Source organism: Lithobates pipiens, unplaced genomic scaffold, assembly GCF_037356315.1.
Source record: "Lithobates pipiens isolate NorthernLeopardFrog02 unplaced genomic scaffold, aLitPip1_a1.2 Scaffold_35, whole genome shotgun sequence".
Taxonomy (NCBI): domain Eukaryota; kingdom Metazoa; phylum Chordata; class Amphibia; order Anura; family Ranidae; genus Lithobates; species Lithobates pipiens.
Genome location: NW_027507811.1, coordinates 4772842 through 4800477, shown reverse-complemented (window position 1 = coordinate 4800477; position 27636 = coordinate 4772842). Strand labels below are relative to the sequence as shown.

Genomic DNA, 27636 nt, shown 5'->3' with positions numbered 1-27636 from the left:
GACCTCTAAGTCTCCATACCACAAAATGTACTCAGCCAATGAGAGGTAAGGACTCCATTTTTATTTTTCTCCTGCTATCAATGGCCGACACGGTACAACACTTCATCCATGTCTTTGGTGATCTCTGATCTCCTTATCAACTGTTTCTTCCATGATGAAGATCAGCCATGGAGTATATCTGAGGTGTATATCAGGGGGTGCTTCTTCCCCACATGTCCAGCAACATTCATATACAAGACATTTCCCGCACTCACTAATACAACTGCAGGGTTGTGTGGGACCCCCTGATGTACAGGAAGACAGGACTTCAGTGAGGAACAATTCCATCAGTCAGACCAGGAAAGTTCATTCTCCTCCGTATCCAATCTCAGATGACGGTAAACCGATGACTTCTGTGGGTTACACTTCCTCCAATCAGAAGAGGAAAGTGGATTTCCCTCCGCGTGCACTCTCTGATGTTTGCTAAGACCGGACTTCTGTGAAAAGCATTTCCTGCACTCAGGACAGGAATACAGCTTCTCCCCCGTGTGCAATTCCTGATGTATGGAAAGAGTGGACTTCTCTGAAAAACATTTACCGCACTCAAGACAGGAATATGGCTTCTCTCCAGTGTGAAATTTCTGATGTCTGTAAAGACCGGACTTCTGTGAAAAACATTTCTCGCACTGAGGACAGGAATACGGCTTCTCCCCCGTGTGAGAAGTCAGATGGTCATAAAAACTGGACTTATCTAAAAAACATTTCCCGCACTCAGAACAGGAATACGGCTTCACTTCTGTGTGAGATCTCCAGTGTTTATTAAAACTATTCTTCACTGTGAAACATTTCCCACACTCAAGACAACAATATGGCTTCTCCCCCGTGTGAGACCTCTGATGTATGACAAGTTCTGAATTTTTTACAAAACATTTCCTGCACTCAGTACAGGAATACAGCTTTTCCCCCGTATGCAATTTCTTATGTGTGTAAAGATTGGAGCTCCTTGAAAAACACTTCCTGGACTCAGGACAGGGAAACCTCTTATGTGTTAGAAGGACAGCACCATCCTTAATAGTCTGGAATTCCTCAGGATAAGAGGAATAAGATGGTCCGTCACCGTCCCGCACAGTCTGAGGTTCCTCAGGATAAGAGGAATAAGATGGTCCGGCACCGTCCCGCACAGTCTGAGGTTCCTCGGGATAAGAGGAATACGATGGTCCGGCACCGTCCCGCACAGTCTGAGGTTCCTCAGGATAAGAGGAATACGATGGTCCGTCACCGTCCCGCACAGTCTGAGGTTCCTCAGGATAAGAGGAATACGATGGTCCGGCACCGTCCCGCACAGTCTGAGGTTCCTCAGGATAAGAGGAATACGATGGTCCGGCACCATCCCCCACAGTCTGAGGTTCCTCAGGATAAGAGGAATACGATGGTCCGGCACCGTCCCGCACAGTCTGAGGTTCCTCGGGATAAGAGGAATACGATGGTCCGGCACCGTCCCGCACAGCCTGAGGTTCCTCGGGATAAGAGGAATACGATGGTCCGGCACCGTCCCGCACAGTCTGAGGTTCCTCAGGATAAGAGGAATAAGATGGTCTAGGACCGTCCCGCACAGCCTGAGGTTCCTCAGGATAAGAGGAATACGATGGTCCGGCACCGTCCCGCACAGTCTGAGGTTCCTCAGGATAAGAGGAATACGATGGTCCGGCACCGTCCCGCACAGTCTGAGGTTCCTCGGGATATGAGGAATACGATGGTCCGGCACCGTCCCGCACAGTCTGAGGTTCCTCAAGATAAGAGGAATACCATGGTCCGGCACCATCCCGCACAGTCTGAGGTTCCTCGGGATAAGAGGAATACGATGGTCCGGCACCGTCCCGCACAGTCTGAGGTTCCTCAGGATAAGAGGAATACGATGGTCCGGCACCGTCCCGCACAGTCTGAGGTTCCTCAGGATAAGAAGAATACGATGGTCCGGCACCGTCCCGCACAGTCTGAGGTTCCTCAGGATAAGAAGAATACGATGGTCCGGCACCGTCCCGCACAGTCTGAGGTTCCTCGGGATAAGAGGAATACGATGGTCCGGCACCGTCCCGCACAGTCTGAGGTTCTTCAGGATAAGAGGAATACGATGGTCCATCTACACTGTGTGGTGCCGGATGGACATTTGAGGTAGTCGGGTTTTCTCCTGGACTATACTGTGTGATGTCCTCATCTTCTACTTTACAGTCTGGAGACAAAGTGAGACAATCCTCTGAGGTTTTCCTCATCTCCCGTCCATCTACTAAAATAGAAATACAAAGATTATTGGAGCGAAATCCAGGAATACAGGACGGGGAACACAGCTCAGGAAAGTGACCAGGGGATTACAGGCTGATATCACCCAGCCCCCGCCCTACTCTGGACCAATCAGTGAGCAGTATGGGTGGAGGAATGGATTTAGTGTTAATGACCCACCTGTGCTGATCTCTGTAGGAGTGTCCTCCTCTATAAATGTCCCCGTTATTCCATCCTCCTCCATAGACTGCTGATCATCCCTCACATACCTCTCTTCTTCTTCTGATTGAACCTCGAATTCTATATCCATTGGATCTCCACTCTAAACCAAGAAAACGAGAGAAAATATCATCTGTAAGATAGAAGATTTACTATTGTGACATCACATAGAACAAATACACATCCTCTCCACAAGTTCATGTTCTAGGTTCTCTATCTCACCAACCTTGTAACAGTGGGGGATGGTGAGATCTTCCTGTGTGTAATCCCAGGAAAACAGAGGAGAGAGACATCTCTCTAGTGGGTTCCTGGTATTATGTGGCTCCATCATGTCCTTGTGTTGATCTAAAAAGTCCTCCATCGCTCGATAGTCCTCATCCTCCTCTTTATACACTTCTGTAACATCAATATTATCATCCCCGAGGTTTCCACTCTGAATATATAATAAAAATGACATCAATGGTAACAATGCAGATAATGTACAGATCCTAATGATACTATCAGTGATTGTTCCTCACCTACCTGATGATGGTGGGGGATGGTGTGACCTTCCTGTGTGGAATCCCGGGAATACAGAGGACGGGGACATCTCTCTGGTGGGTTCCCATTACTGGATCCATCTGTAGGAAACACACACACTGACTGAATACATTGTTTCTATGTGTTTATCAGATGATGGGGGATCTAGGTGGAGCCTCCGTACTGCTCTCTCCTTTACAATAAAGTCTCCTCTTACCCGGTGATGTGAGGGGCGGCTGATTGGCCATCATGACGTCCTTCCCGGCTCCGCTCACCTCTCCTGTCAGCAGCTCGATGATCTCTCTGGTGACTTCTAGAATCTTCTTTGTATTTCTCTATTCTATCAGGGAGGGAGGTGGAGGCAATGTGATGGTCATGTGATCTCCAGACTTCACAGGAGGAAAACTCTAGATCTGAAGACAAATAGTAAAATCAAATGACATTCCCAGAATCCTCCTCACCTCACTGGTCAGGTCTCTTTATTTAAACCCCACTTCATGTTGAGGTTTCTGATATTACATACAATGGAGGCCCAACAGCCCTACTTTGAAAGTGAGGAGGTCAGGGGCCGGCCCACATCCTAAGAGCATCAGAAAAAAAGAGTCAGATATGGATATTAGGAGGAGGAGCTGTGAGGTCAGTGTGATGTCATAGGATTCTCTAACTGATTGGAGGAACATTGGGAGGAGGAGCTGTGGGAGGTGCTGTGCTGTGTGAGGTTTCTGTACACAGAATCCTTTCTCCCGGGTGCGTCCCTCCTCTCCTAAACTGAAAGATGAAAGTTGTCTTTGGGCTTTGCCAGGACACATCAGATTCCTGTGATCTCCGTGTTCTCCGGAGACTTTACTGATCACATTTTAGGATGAGTGACTGTGCCGGGGTCATTATGGGAAAAAAAATTCTGGCTATCTACTACAAATCACATTCTTCCCTAAATCTTCTTATTTGAATCTTTTAAAATAAAGACATACATATCCCAATGCCTCCTAATTAACCCCCCCTCCGCCACTAATAAAAGTAGTATAATCCGTTTGTCAGGAGTGTGTTGCGCCTTCATTCCAGCATCCTGGTTATGGCTGTGATGCATTCTCCCCGTCTGTCTGTGATTGATGTGGAGACCAAAACCTGATTTAAGCCAGCCAAGCCCGCAGTCTCATGCTTGTGATATTGCATTTGTAACACCTGCTCCGAGCTCATATAAATCACACTCCCATATGACCTCCTTTGAGACAGTGGACCACTCCCTCCTCCAAAAAACTCAGCACTATTGGAAGTAAATGTAAACAGATGTAAAACCGTGTTAACAGTGGGGGCCTGTTCTTTCTCACCCCGACTCTGCCCCTCTTCTTGTTTCATAGGTGGGGTTAAGTGTAGCTGCAAATAAAAACTGCCAATATCCATGCTGCTCTCAGACCACTTGTAAAATGGACACAGCTCCTTCTGTACTGGGTACACTTCCAGTTCCTCCTCTCATCTGCACTAGCAGTGAGGGAGAGATGAGCGGTATTCTGCTTAAAGCGGAGTTCCACCTATAAAATACAGGAATCAACAGTAATAACCATCAGTTACAACAGGGCTGTTGCTATGGGGTCCCTTGTAATCTGCCTCTTCCTTTCCGCGGGCACCTGACATCATTTCCCTCAGCTAGAATCGCGGTATTTCAAAACCAGAAGTGACACGGGGGAAAAGACGGATTTAACCTCCCTGGCGGTATTCCAGAGTGTGGCTCGGGGGGGAATTTTCCATACCAAAAGAGGCAACCCTGAGCCACACTCGGGATCACATCGCAGGATACGGACAAAGTTACTTACCTTGTCCCCAGGATCCTGCGATCCAAATTATCCCACCACACCTTCAGCATCATAACTTCCTCCTCTCCTCTTCCTTTCTCCGCCCGGGTCCCCCAAGGTTCTGTCCTTGAGCCTCTCCTATTCTCGTCTACACCTCCTCCCTGGGTCAGCTTATAGCCTCCATGGCTTCCAATACCATTTCTACGCTGATGACACCCAAATCTATCTCTCTACCCCTCAACTCCATCAGTCTCCTCACCGCATCACTAATTTACTAAGAGACAGATCAGTCTGGATGTCACACCACTTCCTCCAACTCAATCTATCCAAAGCTGAGCTCATAATATTTCCTCCCCCACGTGCCCCTTTCCCCGACTTATCTGTCAAGATCGATGGCCCAACCAACAACCCGTCTCCCCATGCCAGTGTGCTACGTGTAATCCTGGACTCTCCTATCAGCTCCACATCCAATCACTGTCCAAAGCTTTCCGCCTCAACCTCCATAACATCTCCAAAATACGCTCCTTCCTTACCAATGACACCACAAAACTACCTGCTCACTCCTTTTTTACCTTTACATAGACTATCCCCCCTTTAGTTCATCATGAATGCTGCTGCCAGACTCACCCACCTTACCAACCGCTCAGCGTCTGCTACTCCTCTCTACCAATCACTCCACTGGCCTCCATTCAGTGTCCTCCACCCCTCTCTGCCAATCCTTCCACTGGCTTCCATTCAGTGTCCTCCACCCCTCTCTGCCAATCCCTCCACTGGCCTCCATTCAGTATCCTCCACCCCTCTTTGCCAATCTCTCCAGTGGTCTCCATTCAGTGTCCTCCACCCCTCTCTACCAATCCCTCCACTGGCCTCCATTCAGTATCCTCCACCCCTCTTTGCCAATCTCTCCAGTGGTCTCCACTCAGTGTCCTCCACCCCTCTCTGCCAATCCCTCCACTGGTCTCCATTCAGTGTCCTCCACCCCTCTCTGCCAATCCCTCCACTGGTCTCCATTCAGTGCCCTCCACCCCTCTCTACCAATCCCTCCACTGGCTTCCATTCAGTGTCCTCCACCCCTCTCTACCAATCCCTCCACTGGTCTCCATTCAGTGTCCTCCACCCCTCTCTGCCAATCCTTCCACTGACCTCCATTCAGTGTCCTCCACCTCTCTCTGCCAATCCTTCCACTGGCCTCCATCCCTCTCTGCCAATTCCTCCACTCCCTCTCTACCAATCCCTCCACTGGCTTCCACTTACCCAACAAATTAAATTCAAAATACTAAAGTCATCCCGGACTCGACCCCATCTACATCACTAGCCTAGTCTCACAAGACCAACCAAATCATTCTCTTCAATCCCAAGACCTCCTGTTCTCTAGCTTCCTCTCACTTCCTCCCATGCTAATCTCCCGAGCCTCTCCCATCCTTTGAAACGCCCTATCCCAATTTTTCTGACTGACTATCTCCTACTCGGTCTACTTTAAGACGATCCCTGAAAACCTTTTCTTCAGAGAAGCCTATCACCCCCCCCCCCCCCTAACACCTGGACTTTTATTTATCCATCAGCCCATCCACCACAGTTATTGCCTTTTGTATCCTTTGACCCTCCCTCTTAGCCCCGATATTCACATGTCAAATCACATGCCAAATCACAGCCTATTTCCGGCAACGGCACCGTCCAAATCGATGTGACTCTGACTTTGCGACGCCACACCAATTTTCAAAAGTAGTTCCTGCACTACTTTTGGCAACTTCAGGGGTGATTTCAATAGACATCTGTGCAATGAAGCTGCACAGACGTCTTTCAAATCGCCCTCGAACTCGCAATGAAATGCGGGTTTGAAATCGTGTGAGTTCAGCTGAACTTGCGTGATTTCAAACACGCCTCCAATGTGAACATACTTTTAGATTTCTAACGAGCAGGACCCTTTGATTGCTCCTGTATTGAATTGTATTGTAACTGTACTGCGTACCTCCCAACCGTCCCAAATTCGCCGGGACTGTCCCGGCGAATCGAGGATTTGTCCCCCCCGGAGTGTTGCCTAGTGTTGGAACAGGTTGCAGCACTTTGCTCCAGTGGCTTGCCCACAAGCATGCAGTAGCACTGGCACCAGTAACATCCACCCTTCCCCTTGTGCAGGAAATGTGGATGAGGGGTGGTGGTAATCATACAGTGTGCAGTTTGATCTATGGTTCCCACCGGTGTCAAGTGCTGTATGGAGGAGCTCTGATATGACATGGAGGGGGGGGGGGGGCTATGTGCACAGGTAAGGTTAGTTTGGGAGTGGGGGTATTCTTGCAAAGTGTAGGAGTGAGAGGGGTGAATTTGTGCTAGGAAGGGGTGGGGGGGGGGGGGTTTTGTTTAAGAGGAAGAATGGGGGGGGGGATTTGACCCCCTGTGCCCTTCCCTACTGATTCCTGTCCTGCTAACCCCTGTACCCTGCCCTACTGACTCCTGTACCCTTCCCTACTGACTCCTGTCCTCCGTCTTGCTGGCCCCTGTAGTCTTCCCTACTGACTCCTGTCCTCCGTCCTGCTGACCCCTGTAACCTGCCCTGCTGACCCCTGTAACCTGCGTATTGAGTCCTGTAACCTGCCCTACTGACCCCTGTACCCTTCTCTACTGTCTCCTGTCCTGCTGCCCCCGTACTACTGATTCCTGTCCTTTGTCCTGCTGCCCCTGTACCTTGCTCTACTGATTCCTGTCCTTTGTCCTGCTGCCCCTGTACGCTGCCCTACTGATTCCTGTCCTCTGTCCTGCTGCTCCTGTATCCTGGCTTGCTGACCCCTGTACCCTGCCCTACTGATTCCTGTTTTTTGTCCTGCTACCCCTGTACTCTGCCCTACTGACTCCTGTCCTGCTGCCCTGGTACCCTGCTCTACTGATTCCTGTTCTCTATCCTGCTGCACCTGTATCCTGGCTTGCTGACCCCTGTCGTTTGTCCTGCAGCCCCTGTATGCTTTCCTACTGACTCTTGTCCTCTGTCCTGCTGCCCCTGTACCCTTCCCTACTGATTCCTGCCGCCCCTGTACCCTTCCCTACTGACTCCTGTCCTGCTGCCCCTGTACCCTGCCCTGCTGACCCCTGTCCTCCGTCCTGCTGACCCCTGTACTATGTCCTACTGACTCCTGTCCTCCGTCCTGCTGCCCCTGTACCTTGCCATGCTGACCCCTGTACTCTTTCCTACTGACCCCTGTCCTCCGTCCTACTGACTCCTGTCCTCCGTCCTGCTGACCCCTGTCCTCCGTCCTGCTGACCCCTGTCCTCCGTCCTGCTGACCCCTGTACCCTTTTCTACTGACCCTTGTCCTCCGTTCCTGCTGCCCCCTGTACCCTTTCCTACTGACCCCTGTACCCTTCCCTACTGACCCCCTGTATAAGTTCAAGGAAGCCCAGGTTTTGTTTAACCACACTCCCTAAACCCCTCCCACTGTTAAGAGTATGGCCACACCCACATTTTGCCACCGCAGATCACTTCCTCCACTGGGTAGCCCTCATTCTGAATAAGGATGAGCTCCAGCGTGTTCGCATGGTCCACCTGCAGAGCCCGCCAGGAAGTCGGCGCAGCGCTGCGCTAATCACAAGCAGTGAGACATTGCCCCGATGCGCAGCTGCAGAGATCGGGAAATGTCTTACTGCCTGTGATTAGCGCAGCGCTGCGCCGGCTTCCTGGCGGGGCTCTGCAGGTGGACCATGCGAACACGCCGGAGCTCATGCCTAATTCTGAATTTCAAAAGTTGGGTGGTATGGTGCTGTCCGCTAAGGATGAGCTTAGGCGTGTTCGCATGGAACACGTGCAGAGCCCGCCAGGAAGTGGGCGCATCGCTAATCCCAGGCAGTGAGGCATTGCCCTGGTGTGCGGCTGCAGAGATCGGGCAATGTCTCACTGCCTGTGATTAGCGCAGCGCTGCGCCCACTTCCTGGCGGGCTCTGCACGTGTTCCATGCGAACACGCCTGAGCTCATCCCTACTGTCCGCCATCATGTGCGAACTGTTGGCGTGATATAAATCCTGAATAATAATAATAATAATAATATATGTGTGTATCATCATCTGCTGGAGATAAAAGACGTCACAGTGACTATGGAGGAAGAGGACGGAACATGACGGGGGGGGGGGGGGGGGTTACTGGGTGTACATAGAGAATCAGATCTTATTACCTCCTCTGCTGTCTCTTCTAACAATGTCTTCTCTCTACTTCTTCCCGACTCACCTCTCACCCGAAACTTCCTTTGTATACTTGACCTCACTTCTAGTCTTCCATAGAGACGTCCTGTCTCTATGGTAGAAGTGAGATCACCATCTTGTGGAGCTCAGAGGAACTGCAGCCCTGAGAAACGTCTCGTAGTGTGAACACGGCCTTGTGCTGTGTGTGTGTATGTACTGTATATCCTTATAGATGGGGTCATCTCCACTCCAACCAAGGGGGGAGAGAAATATATTACTGCCTAATCCAGCCTTTCCCAGCCAGGGTTCCTCCAAAGGTTTCTAGGGGTTCCCCGAGCAATGAACAATTTCTGTCTTGTAGTGAAAACTGGCATTAATGATCTATAAGGGGGATTAGTTATACCACTAATGACAATGGGAGAATGTCCTTCTCTCACTGACCACTGATACAAGGGGGTCCTTCTCCCATTGGTCACCAATGTAATGGATTACTACACTAACCACTGTTATATCGGAGTCCTTCCATTGGCCACCAATGTAAGGGACCTCTACACTGATCACTTATGTAAGGAGGTCTTTTTCCCATTGGTCACCAATTCAAGGGACCTCTACACTAATCACTGATATGCAGGGATGCTTCTCCAATTGGTCACCAATGTAAGGGACCATTACACTGACCACTGATATAAAGGGGTCCTTCTCTTATTGGTCACCAGTGTAAGGGACCACTACACTGATTACTAATATAAGGGGGTCCTTCTCTATTTGGTCACCAATGTAATCGCCCACTATCTGACCCAGGGAAGCCATCAGAAATTCTGGGGCCCCTTACATAGCTTTAGGCCTGGGCCTCCATGCCTCCCCCCGGTCCTGACCACTAACATTTTCCAGGGCCCTCCTCACTGGTCGTCACACCTAATCTACCCACTGGCCATCTCATTGAGTGACTTTTATTTTAACACTCTTTCAACTTAATATATCCTCCATCTTATGTCCTCCTACTCCTCTAGTCCCATGTCCTCCTTCTCCAGTCCCATCTCCTTTTCCGCAAATCCCATCTCCTTCATCCCACGTTCTCCTCCATCCCATGTCCTCCTCCTTCTCCACCCCACGTCCTCCTCCAGTGCCATCTCCTCCATTCCATGTCCTCCTACTCCAGTCCCATCTCCTCCATCCCATGTCCTCCTACTCCAGTCCCATCTCCTCCATCCCATGTCCTCCTACTCCAGTCCCATCTCCTCCATCCCATGTCCTTCTACTCCAGTCCCATCTCCTCCATCCCATGTTCTTCTACTCCAGTCCCATCTCCTCCGTCCCATGTCCTTCTACTCCAGTCCCATCTCCTCCATCCCATGTCCTCCTACTCCAGTCCCATCTCATCCATCCCATGTGCTCCTACTCCAGTCCAGAGAGAGAGAGAATGAGGGAGAGAGAGAATGAGAGGGAGAGAGAATGAGTGGGACAGAACAAGAGGGAGAGAGAGAACAAAGGGGAGAGAGAACAAAGGGGAGAGAGGGAATGAGGTGGGGAGAAAACAGGGAGAGAGAGAATGAAGGAGAGAGAGAACGTGAGGGAGGGAGAGAATGAGAGGGAGAATGAGGGGTAGAGGTAATCAAGGAGAGAGATAGAGAATGAGGGGGGAGAGAGAATGAGAGGGGAGAGAGAACAAGGGGAAAAGAGAATGAGTGGTAGAGAGAGAATGAGAGGGAGCGAACGAGAGGGAGAGTGAGAACGAGGGGGGGGGGGAGAATGAGTGGCACAGAGAGAACAAGGGGAAAAGAGAATGAGTGGTAGAGAGAGAATGAGAGGGAGAGAGAACAATAGGGGGCAGAGAACAAGAGGGAGAGAGAGAACAGGGGAGAGACGGAATGAGGGGGAGAGAGAACAAGAGGGAGAGAGAGAACGAGGGGGAGAGAGGGAATGAGAGGGGGAAAGAATGTGGAGGAGATAGAACGAGAGGGAGAGAGACAGGGGGAAGAGAGAATGAAAGAGTTAGAGAACAAGAGACAGAATGAGTGAGAGAGAACAAGGCAGAGAATGAGAGAGAACAAGGCAGAGAGAAAGAATGAGAGAGAGAGAGAGAGAGATAACAAGGGAAAGGGAGAATGAGCGACAGAGAGAGAATATAGGAGAGAAAGAATGAGGGAGAGGGGGAATGAGAGAGAATAAGGGAGATAGAGAGAGGGAATGAGAGAGAGGGGGAGGCAATGAGAGAGAAGGGGAGGGAATGAGAGAGAGGGAGAGCATTAAAGAGGGAGAAGGGGATAGAGGAAGGTGAGGCGGAGGAGAGGGGTAAGAAAGGGGGAGGGGTAGAGAAAGAGAAAGGGGGAAAGAAGGAGCAGAGCAAAAAGAGGTGGGGGGATTGAGGGGGGCTGTTCTGGGTGCGGAAGGCTCATTCACCAAATGTCCCCCCCCCCCCATGCCTGGTCTCCACCAGGGCTGTGGCAGATAGCAGCTATTGTTTCAAAACTGCTGCCCACAGAACTCCTCTTGCATCCAATGCAGTGCTGTAGGTGGCTGGAGTGAAAGTGGAGATGGGTGGACTCCAGTGGGAGAGGGAGTGTCGGATTGGACAAGCAGTGGAACGGGGGAAGGGCGAGGAGGATAGTGGACGGGAGATGGACACATTCCGACTCCCATGCAAGCTGCTTTCCCCACTCCCACTTTATCAGTATGTCAGGCTGCAAGTGACTGTGGAGAGCCGGAGCTAGAGGGGTATAGGCGCTCTCCACACTATCTGATGCCCGGGCCCCCTACATGTGTATGGGCTGTCTCCTCTTGATGGCGGCTCTGCCCTGACCACTAGGAATGGTTGGCAGGTTTTGTCCTAATCAAGGTTCAGACTGAATTTTGCTTGTTTGAAGATTTGGAGAATGGCCAAACTAAATGGGTATTGAATTAAACCTATTACTATCGCATGCTTACCGCCCCTTTATTGGCCTGCTGGGATTAAGGTTTTGGTATGAATTTCCAAGGAGATATATCTAAAGAAACAAAATAAAACAAACATTCGCATTATGTGTATAATGAGATAAGTAAATGAAATATTCAAAATCAACTATTTAAACCAGTCTTTCCAGCCATGAGATGCTGCACACCTAAATGCCTGGATAAAATGATGGAGATCTCCATTTCTCTTTGAGAACTTCTATGGAAACAAAACGCGTAGGGTCAGAGCTTTGGCGTTGATGTCCTCACGCATGCGTGCTGGGATGGGCGGCATGCTGTATTGTACTTTGCGATTTAATAAGTCCTGGATGATTCTCGCTCAGTGAGGAGCCTTAAGAAGTTCTGGATGATTCCCAATAAGTGAGGAACCTTAAGAAGTCCTGGATATATCTCGCTCAGTGAGGAGCTTTAATAAGTCCTGGATGATTCTCGCTCAGTGAGGAGCCTTAAGAAGTCCTGGATGATTCTCGCTTAGTGAGGAGCCTTAAGAAGTTCTGGATGATTCACGCTCAGTGAGGAGCCTTAAGAAGTTCTGGATGATTCTCGTTAAGTGAGGAGCCTTAAGAAGTCCTAGATAATCCTCGCTCAGTGAGGAGCTTTAATAACTCCTGGGTGATTCTCACTCAGTGAGGAGCCTTAAATAGTTATGGATGATTCTCGCTCAGTGAGGAACCTTAAATAGTTATGGATGATTCTCGCTCAGTGAGGAACCTTAAGTAGTTCTGGATGATTCTCACTCAGTGAGGAGCCTTAAGTCCTGGATGATTCTCGCTTAGTGAGGAGCCTTAAGAAGTTCTGGATGACTCTCGCTCAGTGAGGAGCATTAAGTAGTTTTGGTTGATTCTTGCTCAGTGAGGGGCTTTAATAAGTCCTGGATGATTCTCGCTCAGTGAGGAGCCTTAAGAAGTCCTTGATGATTCTTGCTCAGTGAGGAGCCTTAAGAAGTCCTTGATGATTCTTGCTCAGTGAGGAGCCTTAAGAAGTCCTAGATAATCCTTGCTTAGTGAGGAGCTTTACTAAGTCCTGGATGATTCTCGCTCAGGGAGGAGCCTTAATAAGTCCTGGATGATTCTCGCTCAGGGAGGAGCCTTAATAAGTCCTGGATGATTCTCGCTCAGGGAGGAGCCTTAATAAGTCCTGGATGATTCTCGCTCAGTGAGGAGCCTTAAGAAGTCCTGGATGATTCTTGCTCAGTGAGGAGATTTAATAACTCCTGGATGATTCTTGCTCGGTGAGGAGCCTTAAGAAGTCCTGGATGATTCTCGCTTAGTGAGGAGCCTTAAGAAGTTCTGGATGATTCTCGATAAGTGAGGAGCCTTAAGAAGTCCTAGATAATCCTTGCTCAGTGAGGAGCTTTAATAACTCCTGGATGATTCTCGCTCAGGGAGGAGCCTTAATAAGTCCTGGATGATTCTCGCTCAGGGAGGAGCCTTAAGAAGTCCTGGATGATAATCGGTTAGTGAGGAGCCTTAAGAAGTTCTGGATAATTCTCGATAAGTGAGGAGTCTTAAGAAGTCCTGGATAATCCTCGCTCAGTGAGGAGATTTAATAACTCCTGGATGATTCTTGCTCGGTGAGGAGCCTTAAGAAGTCCTGGATGATTCTCGCTTAGTGAGGAGCCTTAAGAAGTTCTGGATAATTCTCAATAAGTGAAGAGCCTTAAGAAGTCCTAGATAATCCTCGCTCAGTGAGGAGCTTTAATAAGTCCTGGATGATTCTCGCTCAGGGAGGAGCCTTAATAAGTCCTGGATGATTCTCACTCAGGGAGGAGCCTTAAATAGTTCTGGATGATTCTCGCTCAGTGAGGAGCCTTAAGAAGTCCTGGATGATTCTCGCTCAGTGAGGAGCTTTAATAACTCCTGGATGATTCTCGTTCAGGGAGGAGCCTTAATAAGTCCTGGATGATTCTCGCTCAGGGAGGAGCCTTAATAAGTCCTGGATGATTCTCGCTCAGTGAGGAGCCTTAAGAAGTCCTGGATGATTCTCGCTTAGTGAGGAGCCTTAAGAAGTTCTGGATAATTCTCGATAAGTGAGGAGTCTTAAGAAGTCCTGGATAATCCTCGCTCAGTGAGGAGCTTTAATAACTCCTGGATGATTCTCGCTCAGGGAGGAGCCTTAATAAGTCCTGGATGATTATCGCTCAGTGAGGAGCTTTAATAAGTCCTGGATGATTCTCGCTCAGGGAGGAGCCTTAATAAGTCCTGGATGATTCTCGCTCAGTGAGGAGCCTTAAGAAGTCCTGGATGATTCTTGCTTAGTGAGGAGCCTTAAGAAGTTCTGGATAATTCTCGATAAGTGAGGAGTCTTAAGAAGTCCTGGATAATCCTCGCTCAGTGAGGAGATTTAATAACTCCTGGATGATTCTTGCTCAGTGAGGAGCCTTAAGAAGTCCTGGATGATTCTCGCTTAGTGAGGAGCCTTAAGAAGTTCTGGATGATTCTCGATAAGTGAGGAGCCTTAAGAAGTCCTAGATAATCCTTGCTCAGTGAGGAGCTTTAATAACTCCTGGATGATTCTCGCTCAGGGAGGAGCCTTAATAAGTCCTGGATGATTCTCGCTCAGGGAGGAGCCTTAAGAAGTCCTGGATGATAATTGATTAGTGAGGAGCCTTAAGAAGTCCTGGATGATTCTCGCTCAGTGAGGAGCTTTAATAACTCCTGGATGATTCTCGTTCAGGGAGGAGCCTCAATAAGTCCTGGATGATTCTCGCTCAGTGAGGAGCCTCAATAAGTCCTGGATGATTCTCGCTCAGTGAGGAGCCTTAAGAAGTTCTGGATAATTCTCGATAAGTGAGGAGTCTTAAGAAGTCCTGGATAATCCTCGCTCAGTGAGGAGCTTTAATAACTCCTGGATGATTCTCGCTCAGGGAGGAGCCTTAATAAGTCCTGGATGATTCTCGCTCAGTGAGGAGCTTTAATAAGTCCTGGATGATTCTCGCTCAGGGAGGAGCCTTAATAAGTCCTGGATGATTCTCGCTCAGTGAGGAGCCTTAAGAAGTCCTGGATGATTCTTGCTTAGTGAGGAGCCTTAAGAAGTTCTGGATAATTCTCGATAAGTGAGGAGTCTTAAGAAGTCCTGGATAATCCTCGCTCAGTGAGGAGATTTAATAACTCCTGGATGATTCTTGCTCGGTGAGGAGCCTTAAGAAGTCCTGGATGATTCTCGCTTAGTGAGGAGCCTTAAGAAGTTCTGGATGATTCTCGATAAGTGAGGAGCCTTAAGAAGTCCTAGATAATCCTTGCTCAGTGAGGAGCTTTAATAACTCCTGGATGATTCTCGCTCAGGGAGGAGCCTTAATAAGTCCTGGATGATTCTCGCTCAGGGAGGAGCCTTAAGAAGTCCTGGATGATAATCGATTAGTGAGGAGCCTTAAGAAGTCCTGGATGATTCTCGCTTAGTGAGGAGCCTTAAGAAGTTCTGGATGACTCTCGCTCAGTGAGGAGCATTAAGTAGTTTTGGTTGATTCTTGCTCAGTGAGGGGCTTTAATAAGTCCTGGATGATTCTCGCTCAGTGAGGAGCCTTAAGAAGTCCTTGATGATTCTTGCTCAGTGAGGAGCCTTAAGAAGTCCTTGATGATTCTTGCTCAGTGAGGAGCCTTAAGAAGTCCTAGATAATCCTTGCTTAGTGAGGAGCTTTACTAAGTCCTGGATGATTCTCGCTCAGGGAGGAGCCTTAATAAGTCCTGGATGATTCTCGCTCAGGGAGGAGCCTTAATAAGTCCTGGATGATTCTCGCTCAGGGAGGAGCCTTAATAAGTCCTGGATGATTCTCGCTCAGTGAGGAGCCTTAAGAAGTCCTGGATGATTCTTGCTCAGTGAGGAGATTTAATAACTCCTGGATGATTCTTGCTCGGTGAGGAGCCTTAAGAAGTCCTGGATGATTCTCGCTTAGTGAGGAGCCTTAAGAAGTTCTGGATGATTCTCGATAAGTGAGGAGCCTTAAGAAGTCCTAGATAATCCTTGCTCAGTGAGGAGCTTTAATAACTCCTGGATGATTCTCGCTCAGGGAGGAGCCTTAATAAGTCCTGGATGATTCTCGCTCAGGGAGGAGCCTTAAGAAGTCCTGGATGATAATCGGTTAGTGAGGAGCCTTAAGAAGTTCTGGATAATTCTCGATAAGTGAGGAGTCTTAAGAAGTCCTGGATAATCCTCGCTCAGTGAGGAGATTTAATAACTCCTGGATGATTCTTGCTCGGTGAGGAGCCTTAAGAAGTCCTGGATGATTCTCGCTTAGTGAGGAGCCTTAAGAAGTTCTGGATAATTCTCAATAAGTGAAGAGCCTTAAGAAGTCCTAGATAATCCTCGCTCAGTGAGGAGCTTTAATAAGTCCTGGATGATTCTCGCTCAGGGAGGAGCCTTAATAAGTCCTGGATGATTCTCACTCAGGGAGGAGCCTTAAATAGTTCTGGATGATTCTCGCTCAGTGAGGAGCCTTAAGAAGTCCTGGATGATTCTCGCTCAGTGAGGAGCTTTAATAACTCCTGGATGATTCTCGTTCAGGGAGGAGCCTTAATAAGTCCTGGATGATTCTCGCTCAGGGAGGAGCCTTAATAAGTCCTGGATGATTCTCGCTCAGTGAGGAGCCTTAAGAAGTCCTGGATGATTCTCGCTTAGTGAGGAGCCTTAAGAAGTTCTGGATAATTCTCGATAAGTGAGGAGTCTTAAGAAGTCCTGGATAATCCTCGCTCAGTGAGGAGCTTTAATAACTCCTGGATGATTCTCGCTCAGGGAGGAGCCTTAATAAGTCCTGGATGATTATCGCTCAGTGAGGAGCTTTAATAAGTCCTGGATGATTCTCGCTCAGGGAGGAGCCTTAATAAGTCCTGGATGATTCTCGCTCAGTGAGGAGCCTTAAGAAGTCCTGGATGATTCTTGCTTAGTGAGGAGCCTTAAGAAGTTCTGGATAATTCTCGATAAGTGAGGAGTCTTAAGAAGTCCTGGATAATCCTCGCTCAGTGAGGAGATTTAATAACTCCTGGATGATTCTTGCTCAGTGAGGAGCCTTAAGAAGTCCTGGATGATTCTCGCTTAGTGAGGAGCCTTAAGAAGTTCTGGATGATTCTCGATAAGTGAGGAGCCTTAAGAAGTCCTAGATAATCCTTGCTCAGTGAGGAGCTTTAATAACTCCTGGATGATTCTCGCTCAGGGAGGAGCCTTAATAAGTCCTGGATGATTCTCGCTCAGGGAGGAGCCTTAAGAAGTCCTGGATGATAATTGATTAGTGAGGAGCCTTAAGAAGTCCTGGATGATTCTCGCTCAGTGAGGAGCTTTAATAACTCCTGGATGATTCTCGTTCAGGGAGGAGCCTCAATAAGTCCTGGATGATTCTCGCTCAGTGAGGAGCCTCAATAAGTCCTGGATGATTCTCGCTCAGTGAGGAGCCTTAAGAAGTTCTGGATAATTCTCGATAAGTGAGGAGTCTTAAGAAGTCCTGGATAATCCTCGCTCAGTGAGGAGCTTTAATAACTCCTGGATGATTCTCGCTCAGGGAGGAGCCTTAATAAGTCCTGGATGATTCTCGCTCAGTGAGGAGCTTTAATAAGTCCTGGATGATTCTCGCTCAGGGAGGAGCCTTAATAAGTCCTGGATGATTCTCGCTCAGTGAGGAGCCTTAAGAAGTCCTGGATGATTCTTGCTTAGTGAGGAGCCTTAAGAAGTTCTGGATAATTCTCGATAAGTGAGGAGTCTTAAGAAGTCCTGGATAATCCTCGCTCAGTGAGGAGATTTAATAACTCCTGGATGATTCTTGCTCGGTGAGGAGCCTTAAGAAGTCCTGGATGATTCTCGCTTAGTGAGGAGCCTTAAGAAGTTCTGGATGATTCTCGATAAGTGAGGAGCCTTAAGAAGTCCTAGATAATCCTTGCTCAGTGAGGAGCTTTAATAACTCCTGGATGATTCTCGCTCAGGGAGGAGCCTTAATAAGTCCTGGATGATTCTCGCTCAGGGAGGAGCCTTAAGAAGTCCTGGATGATAATCGATTAGTGAGGAGCCTTAAGAAGTCCTGGATGATTCTCGCTCAGTGAGGAGCTTTAATAACTCCTGGATGATTCTCGTTCAGGGAGGAGCCTTAATAAGTCCTGGATGATTCTCGCTCAGGGAGGAGCCATAATAAGTCCTGGATGATTCTCGCTCAGTGAGGAGCCTTAAGAAGTCCTGGATGATTCTCGCTTAGTGAGGAGCCTTAAGAAGTTCTGGATAATTCTCGATAAGTGAGGAGTCTTAAGAAGTCCTGGATAATCCTCGCTCAGTGAGGAGCTTTAATAACTCCTGGATGATTCTCGCTCAGGGAGGAGCCTTAATAAGTCCTGGATGATTCTCGCTCAGGGAGGAGCCTTAAGAAGTCCTGGATGATAATCGATTAGTGAGGAGCCTTAAGAAGTTCTGGATAATTCTCGATAAGTGAGGAGTCTTAAGAAGTCCTGGATAATCCTCGCTCAGTGAGGAGATTTAATAACTCCTGGATGATTCTTGCTCGGTGAGGAGCCTTAAGAAGTCCTGGATGATTCTCGCTTAGTGAGGAGCCTTAAGAAGTTCTGGATAATTCTCGATAAGTGAAGAGCCTTAAGAAGTCCTAGATAATCCTCGCTCAGTGAGGAGCTTTAATAAGTCCTGGATGATTCTCGCTCAGGGAGGAGCCTTAATAAGTCCTGGATGATTCTCACTCAGGGAGGAGCCTTAAATAGTTCTGGATGATTCTCGCTCAGTGAGGAGCCTTAAGAAGTCCTGGATGATTCTCGCTCAGTGAGGAGCTTTAATAACTCCTGGATGATTCTCGTTCAGGGAGGAGCCTTAATAAGTCCTGGATGATTCTCGCTCAGGGAGGAGCCTTAATAAGTCCTGGATGATTCTCGCTCAGTGAGGAGCCTTAAGAAGTCCTGGATGATTCTCGCTTAGTGAGGAGCCTTAAGAAGTTCTGGATAATTCTCGATAAGTGAGGAGTCTTAAGAAGTCCTGGATAATCCTCGCTCAGTGAGGAGCTTTAATAACTCCTGGATGATTCTCGCTCAGGGAGGAGCCTTAATAAGTCCTGGATGATTCTCGCTCAGTGAGGAGCTTTAATAAGTCCTGGATGATTCTCGCTCAGGGAGGAGCCTTAATAAGTCCTGGATGATTCTCGCTCAGTGAGGAGCCTTAAGAAGTCCTGGATGATTCTTGCTTAGTGAGGAGCCTTAAGAAGTTCTGGATAATTCTCGATACGTGAGGAGTCTTAAGAAGTCCTGGATAATCCTCGCTCAGTGAGGAGATTTAATAACTCCTGGATGATTCTTGCTCGGTGAGGAGCCTTAAGAAGTCCTGGATGATTCTCGCTTAGTGAGGAGCCTTAAGAAGTTCTGGATGATTCTCGATAAGTGAGGAGCCTTAAGAAGTCCTAGATAATCCTTGCTCAGTGAGGAGCTTTAATAACTCCTGGATGATTCTCGCTCAGGGAGGAGCCTTAATAAGTCCTGGATGATTCTCGCTCAGGGAGGAGCCTTAAGAAGTCCTGGATGATAATCGATTAGTGAGGAGCCTTAAGAAGTCCTGGAGGATTCTCGCTCAGTGAGGAGCTTTAATAACTCCTGGATGATTCTCGTTCAGGGAGGAGCCTTAATAAGTCCTGGATGATTCTCGCTCAGTGAGGAGCCTTAAGAAGTCCTGGATGATTCTCGCTTAGTGAGGAGCCTTAAGAAGTTCTGGATAATTCTCGATAAGTGAGGAGTCTTAAGAAGTCCTGGATAATCCTCGCTCAGTGAGGAGCTTTAATAACTCCTGGATGATTCTCGCTCAGGGAGGAGCCTTAATAAGTCCTGGATGATTCTCGCTCAGTGAGGAGCTTTAATAAGTCCTGGATGATTCTCGCTCAGGGAGGAGTCTTAATAAGTCCTGGATGATTCTCGCTCAGTGAGGAGCCTTAAGAAGTCCTGGATGATTCTTGCTTAGTGAGGAGCCTTAAGAAGTTCTGGATAATTCTCGATAAGTGAGGAGTCTTAAGAAGTCCTGGATAATCCTCGCTCAGTGAGGAGATTTAATAACTCCTGGATGATTCTTGCTCGGTGAGGAGCCTTAAGAAGTCCTGGATGATTCTCGCTTAGTGAGGAGCCTTAAGAAGTTCTGGATGATTCTCGATAAGTGAGGAGCCTTAAGAAGTCCTAGATAATCCTTGCTCAGTGAGGAGCTTTAATAACTCCTGGATGATTCTCGCTCAGGGAGGAGCCTTAAGAAGTCCTGGATGATAATCGATTAGTGAGGAGCCTTAAGAAGTCCTGGATGATTCTCGCTCAGTGAGGAGCTTTAATAACTCCTGGATGATTCTCGTTCAGGGAGGAGCCTTAATAAGTCCTGGATGATTCTCGCTCAGGGAGGAGCCTTAATAAGTCCTGGATGATTCTCGCTCAGTGAGGAGCCTTAAGAAGTCCTGGATGATTCTCGCTTAGTGAGGAGCCTTAAGAAGTTCTGGATAATTCTCGATAAGTGAGGAGTCTTAAGAAGTCCTGGATAATCCTCGCTCAGTGAGGAGCTTTAATAACTCCTGGATGATTCTCGCTCAGGGAGGAGCCTTAATAAGTCCTGGATGATTCTCGCTCAGTGAGGAGCTTTAATAAGTCCTGGATGATTCTCGCTCAGGGAGGAGCCTTAAGTCCTGGATGATTCTCGCTCAGTGAGGAGCCTTAAGAAGTCCTGGATGATTCTTGCTTAGTGAGGAGCCTTAAGAAGTTCTGGATAATTCTCGATAAGTGAGGAGTCTTAAGAAGTCCTGGATAATCCTCGCTCAGTGAGGAGATTTAATAACTCCTGGATGATTCTTGCTCGGTGAGGAGCCTTAAGAAGTCCTGGATGATTCTCGCTTAGTGAGGAGCCTTAAGAAGTTCTGGATGATTCTCGATAAGTGAGGAGCCTTAAGAAGTCCTAGATAATCCTTGCTCAGTGAGGAGCTTTAATAACTCCTGGATGATTCTCGCTCAGGGAGGAGCCTTAATAAGTCCTGGATGATTCTCACTCCGGGAGGAGCCTTAATAAGTCCTGGATGATTCTCGCTTAATGAGGAGCCTTAAGAAGTTCTGGATGATTCTCGATAAGTGAGGAGCCTTAAGAAGTCCTAGATAATTCTCGCTCAGTGAGGAGCTTTAATAACTCCTGGATGATTCTCGCTCAGGGAGGAGCCTTAATAAGTCCTGGATGATTCTCGCTCAGGGAGGAGCCTTAAATAGTTCTGGATGATTCTCGCTCAGTGAGGAGCCTTAAGTAGTCCTGGATGATTCTCGCTCAGTGAGGAGCCTTAAGAAGTCCTGGATGATTCTCGCTCAGGGAGGAGCCTTAAGAAGTCCTGGATGATAATCAATTAGTGAGGAGCCTTAAGAAGTTCTGGATAATTCTCGATAAGTGAGGAGCCTTAAGAAGTCCTGGACATATCTCGCTCAGTGAGGAGCTTTAATAAGTCCTGGATGATTCTCACTCAGTGAGGAGCCTTAAGAAGTCCTGGATGATTCTCGCTTAGTGAGGAGCCTTAAAAAGTTCTGGATAATTCTCGATAAGTGAGGAGCCTTAAGAAGTCCTGGATAATCCTCGCTCAGTGAGGAGATGTAATAACTCCTGGATGATTCTTGCTCGGTTAGGAGCCTTAAGAAGTCCTGGATGATTCTCGCTTAGTGAAGAGCCTTAAGAAGTTCTGGATAATTCTCGATAAGTGAGGAGCCTTAAGAAGTCCTGGATAATCCTCGCTCAGTGAGGAGATGTAATAACTCCTGGATGATTCTTGCTCGGTTAGGAGCCTTAAGAAGTCCTGGATGATTCTCGCTTAGTGAAGAGCCTTAAGAAGTTCTGGATAATTCTCGATAAGTGAGGAGTCTTAAGAAGTCCTAGATAATCCTCGCTCAGCGAGGAGCTTTAATAAGTCCTGGATGATTCTCGCTCAGGGAGGCGCCTTAATATGTCCTGGATGATTCTCGCTCAGGGAGGAGCCTTAATAAGTCCTGGATGATTCTTGCTTAGTGAGGAGCCTTAATAAGTCCTGGATGATTCTTGCTTAGTGAGGAGTCTTAAGAAGTCCTAGATAATCCTCGCTCAGTGAGGAGCCTTAAATAGTTCTGGATGATTCTCGCTCAGTGAGGAACCTTAAGTAGTTCTGGATGATTCTCACTCAGTGAGGAGCCTTAAGTCCTGGATGATTCTTGCTTAGTGAGGAGCTTTAAGTAGTTTTGGTTGATTCTTGCTCAGTGAGGGGCTTTAATAAGTACTGGATGATTGTCGCTCAGTGAGGAGCCTTAAGAAGTCCTTGATGATTCTTGCTCAGTGACGAGCCTTAAGAAGTCCTTGATGATTCTTGCTCAGTGACGAGCCTTAAGAAGTTATGGATGATTCTCGATAAGTGAGGAGCCTTAAGAAGTCCTGGATAATCCTCGCTCAGTGGAGCCATAGGATCACCCCTAAAGTCTCATGAACAATCAAGGTAACACCCAGAGGGGATCTAACTGGGATCATTTATGTTGGAGCCAAGCTGAAGCTGAGAGAAGGTCTTCAGATTACCTGTGTCACAGTAAGTAGTCCTTAAAGAATTCTCAAGAGAGTGAGACTGTTGCCTTTACACGTCTTCTTCATAGAGGGATCGTTCCAAACTCACTGAGTGGGGGAGGGTTATACATACCTCCCAACCGCCCTATATTCGCTGGGACCATCCCGGGATTTGATTAAAATCCCAGCGTCCCGGGGAATCAAGGCTGAGTCCTGGAGCCCAGTCGTGGAACAAGTTACGGCACTTGGCTCCAGTAACTGGTCTAACAGGGGTGCAGTAGTTCGAGTAACAGCAACATTGGCCCCTCATCACTTGCCCCAGGTTCTCGTCATGATCGCACCTTTCCATTGAAGCCGGCATCTCGCTGTACCAGCTGCCCCAAAGGTGGCGGTTGTGGTGTCTGGGACCCCAGGAACCCCACAAAAGACGTGGGACAATTGTCCGGGTGTCCATGCTCACACTCCTGCTAGGTGACTTAGTGGAGCCTAGTGCTGGAGCTTGTATAGGGCACTGGGCTCCAGGACTCAGGCCGGATTCATGGAATTCCAGGAATAGGATCGAATCGCAGGAAGGACCCACCAGAACTGGGAGGTATGGTTGTTTAGCAGAAGGGGGGGAGAAGATTTGTGTTGGGGGAGGGGAGATTTTGGTTTGAGGATTTGTGATAGAACTAAGGAGTGCATATGAGCTGGTGTGGAGAATTTAGTGGGTAAGAGGATTTGTGCCAGAGAGGATTGGGGGAGAGGATTCGTTCTTCCGATGACGGATTATGTTGGAAGGGGGGAGAGGATTAGTGCTGGTGGACGATTTGTGCTGGGGTGGGAGTTGAAGGGGGGGAAGAAGAAAAGTTTGTGCTGGGATGAAATGGTTTATTTGTGCTAGAAGTAGGCAGAGGATTTGTGCTAGGGGGGCTGAGGAGAAGTAAGAAGGGCTTGTGCTGGGATTGGGGGGATGGGGGTCAGGGGTTGATTTGTGCTAGAAGTAGACAGAGGATTTGTGCTGGGAGGGGGGATTTGGGGAACGGAGGATTTATGCTGGGATGAGGGGTTGTGCTGGGAGGGGAGGATATGGGGAAGATGATTTGTACTAGAAGTAAGGAAAGGAGTATTATTTTGAGGGGGGGGGGGGGGTGAGAGAATTTTGAAGAGTGGAATTAGGTTTAGGTGGGGAGGGTTTCTATTGGAATGGGGGATTGTGCTGGGAGGGAGGATTTATGTGAGATTTATACTGGGAGGGGCAATTTGTGCTGGAGCAGAAGAGGATTTGTGTTGGGAGGGGGGATTGTGCTGGGAGGGGGTGGGGGAATTGGGGAGGGGGAGGAGGACTTGTGTTGAGGAAGGGGGGAGATGATTTGTGTTGGCAGGGGGGATTTGGGGGGGGGGGTTGTTCTGGGAGGGGGTGAGAGGATTTGTGCTGAGAGGGTGAGTGCAGAGATTGGTGCTGGATTTTCTTTTGTGTCTTTTTTTCTTAGAAGGTAAAATGGGGGGATTTTGCACTCTCTTTACCCATTCACTGTATGCTACACATCCCTCACTCCTGCGCTCTTTTTACTTTGCACTCCTGACTCCGACAATCCATTACACACTCCTGTCCCCTGCATTCTGTACATTACACACTCCTGTCCCCTACATTCTGTACATTACACACTCCTGTCCCCTACATTCTATACATTACACACTCCTGTTCCCTGCATTCTGTACATTACACACTCCTGTCCCCTACATTCTGTACATTACACACTCCTGTCCCCTACATTCTGTACATTACACACTCCTGTCCCCTGCATTCTGTACATTACACACTCCTGTCCCCGACATTCTGTACATTACACACTCCTGTCCCCTACATTCTGTACATTACACACTCCTGTCCCCTGCATTCTGTACATTACACACTCCTGTCCCCTGCATTCTGTACATTACACACTCCTGTCCCCTGCATTCTGTACATTACACACTCCTGTCCCCTACATTCTGTACATTACACACTCCTGTCCCCTGCATTCTGTACATTACACACTCCTGTCCCCTGCATTCTGTACATTACACACTCCTGTCCCCTGCATTCTGTACATTACAATTACAATGTCCCCTTCATTCTGTACATTACACATTCCTCTCCCCTGCATTCTGTACATTACACACTCCTGTCCCCTGCTTTCTGTACATTACACACTCCTGTCCCCTGCATTCTGTACATTACACACTCCTGTCCCCTACATTCTGTACATTACACACTCCTGTCCCCTACATTCTGTACATTACACACTCCTGTCCCCTACATTCTGTACATTACACACTCCTGTCCCCTGCATTCTGTACATTACACACTCCTGTCCCCTACATTCTGTACATTACACACTCCTGTCCCCTGCATTCTGTACATTACACACTCCTGTCCCCTACATTCTGTACATTACACACTCCTGTCCCCTACATTCTGTACATTACACACTCCTGTCCCCTACATTCTGTACATTACACACTCCTGTCCCCTGCATTCTGTACATTACACACTCCTGTCCCCTACATTCTGTACATTACACACTCCTGTCCCCTGCATTCTGTACATTACACACTCCTGTCCCCTGCATTCTGTACATTACAATTACAATGTCCCCTTCATTCTGTACATTACACATTCCTCTCCCCTGCATTCTGTACATTACACACTCCTGTCCCCTGCATTCTGTACATTACACACTCCTGTCCCCTGTATTCTGTACATTACACACTCCTGTCCCCTACATTCTGTACATTACACACTCCTGTCCCCTATATTATGTACTTTACACACTCCCGTCCCCTACATTCTGTACATTACACTCTCCTGTCCCCTACATTCTGTACATTACACACTCCCGTCCCCTGCATTCTGTACATTACACACTCCTGTCTCCTGCATTCTGTATATTACACACTCCTGTCCCCTGCATTCTGTACATTACACACTCCTGTCCCCTGCATTCTGTACATTACACACTCCTGTCCCCTACATTCTGTACATTACACACTCCTGTCCCCTGCATTCTGTACATTACACACTCCTGTCCTCTGCATTCTGTACATTACAATTACAATGTCCCCTTCATTCTGTACATTACACATTCCTCTCCCCTGCATTCTGTACATTACACACTCCTGTCCCCTGCTTTCTGTACATTACACACTCCTGTCCCCTGCATTCTGTACATTACACACTCCTGTCCCCTACATTCTGTACATTACACACTCCTGTCCCCTACATTCTGTACATTACACACTCCTGTCCCCTACATTCTGTACATTACACACTCCTGTCCCCTGCATTCTGTACATTACACACTCCTGTCCCCTACATTCTGTACATTACACACTCCTGTCCCCTGCATTCTGTACATTACACACTCCTGTCCCCTACATTCTGTACATTACACACTCCTGTCCCCTACATTCTGTACATTACACACTCCTGTCCCCTACATTCTGTACATTACACACTCCTGTCCCCTGCATTCTGTACATTACACACTCCTGTCCCCTACATTCTGTACATTACACACTCCTGTCCCCTGCATTCTGTACATTACACACTCCTGTCCCCTGCATTCTGTACATTACAATTACAATGTCCCCTTCATTCTGTACATTACACATTCCTCTCCCCTGCATTCTGTACATTACACACTCCTGTCCCCTGCATTCTGTACATTACACACTCCTGTCCCCTGTATTCTGTACATTACACACTCCTGTCCCCTACATTCTGTACATTACACACTCCTGTCCCCTGCATTCTGTACATTACACACTCCTGTCCCCTACATTCTGTACATTACACACTCCTGTCCCCTGCATTCTGTACATTACACACTCCCGTCCCCTACATTCTGTACATTACACTCTCCTGTCCCCTACATTCTGTACATTATACACTCCCGTCCCCTACATTCTGTACATTACACACTCCTGTCCCCTGCATTCTGTACATTACACACTCCCGTCCCCTACATTCTGTACATTACACTCTCCTGTCCCCTACATTCTGTACATTACACACTCCCGTCCCCTACATTCTGTACATTACACACTCCTGTCTCCTGCATTCTGTACATTACACTCTCCTGTCCCCTACATTCTGTACATTACACACTCCTGTCCCCTGCATTCTGTACATTACACACTCCTGTCCCCTGCATTCTGTACATTACACACTCCTGTCTCCTGCATTCTGTATATTACACACTCCTGTCCCCTGCATTCTGTACATTACACACTCCTGTCCCCTGCATTCTGTACATTACACACTCCTGTCCCCTACATTCTGTACATTACACACTCCTGTCCCCTGCATTCTGTACATTACACACTCCTGTCCCCTACATTCTGTACATTACACACTCCTGTCCCCTGCATTCTGTACATTACACACTCCTGTCCCCGACATTCTGTACATTACACACTCCTGTCCCCTGCATTCTGTACATTACACACTCCTGTCCCCTGCATTCTGTACATTACACACTCCTGTCCCCTGCATTCTGTACATTACACACTCCTGTCCCCTGCATTCTGTACATTACAATTACAATGTCCCCTTCATTCTGTACATTACACATTCCTCTCCCCTGCATTCTGTACATTACACACTCCTGTCCCCTGCATTCTGTACATTACACACTCCTGTCCCCTGTATTCTGTACATTACACACTCCTGTCCCCTGCATTCTGTACATTACACACTCCTGTCCCCTGCATTCTGTACATTACACACTCCTGTCCCCTACATTCTGTACATTACACACTCCTGTCCCCTGCATTCTGTACATTACACACTCCCGTCCCCTACATTCTGTACATTACACTCTCCTGTCCCCTACATTCTGTACATTACACACTCCCGTCCCCTGCATTCTGTACATTACACTCTCCTGTCCCCTACATTCTGTACATTACACACTCCTGTCCCCTGCATTCTGTACATTACACACTCCTGTCCCCTACATTCTGTACATTACACACTCCTGTCCCCTACATTCTGTACATTACACACTCCTGTCCCCTACATTCTGTACATTACACACTCCTGTCCCCTACATTCTGTACATTACACACTCCTGTCTCCTGCATTCTGTATATTACACACTCCTGTCCCCTGCATTCTGTACATTACACACTCCTGTCTCCTGCATTCTGTATATTACACACTCCTGTCCCCTGCATTCTGTACATTACACACTCCTATCCTCTGCATTCTGTACATTACACACTCC

The 27636-nt window shown here is 48.0% G+C and overlaps 2 protein-coding genes across 2 annotated transcripts in view; one reads left to right on the top strand and one right to left on the bottom strand.

Moving 5' to 3' along the window:
- Window positions 1–27636, top strand: part of LOC143955622 (uncharacterized) — a 280961-nt gene that overhangs the window by 19250 nt on the left and 234075 nt on the right. The gene's annotated exons all lie outside the window — the stretch shown is intronic.
- On the bottom strand, window positions 40–11291 carry LOC143955618 (uncharacterized). The gene is made up of 5 exons (XM_077465711.1): window positions 8941–11291; window positions 2998–3407; window positions 2702–2908; window positions 2437–2578; window positions 40–2263 (listed from the first exon to the last, which is right to left on the bottom strand). The coding sequence occupies exons 3-5, from the start codon at window positions 2834–2836 to the stop codon at window positions 327–329; spliced, it is 2214 nt and encodes a 737-aa protein (XP_077321837.1). The 5' UTR covers window positions 2837–2908; window positions 2998–3407; window positions 8941–11291; the 3' UTR covers window positions 40–326.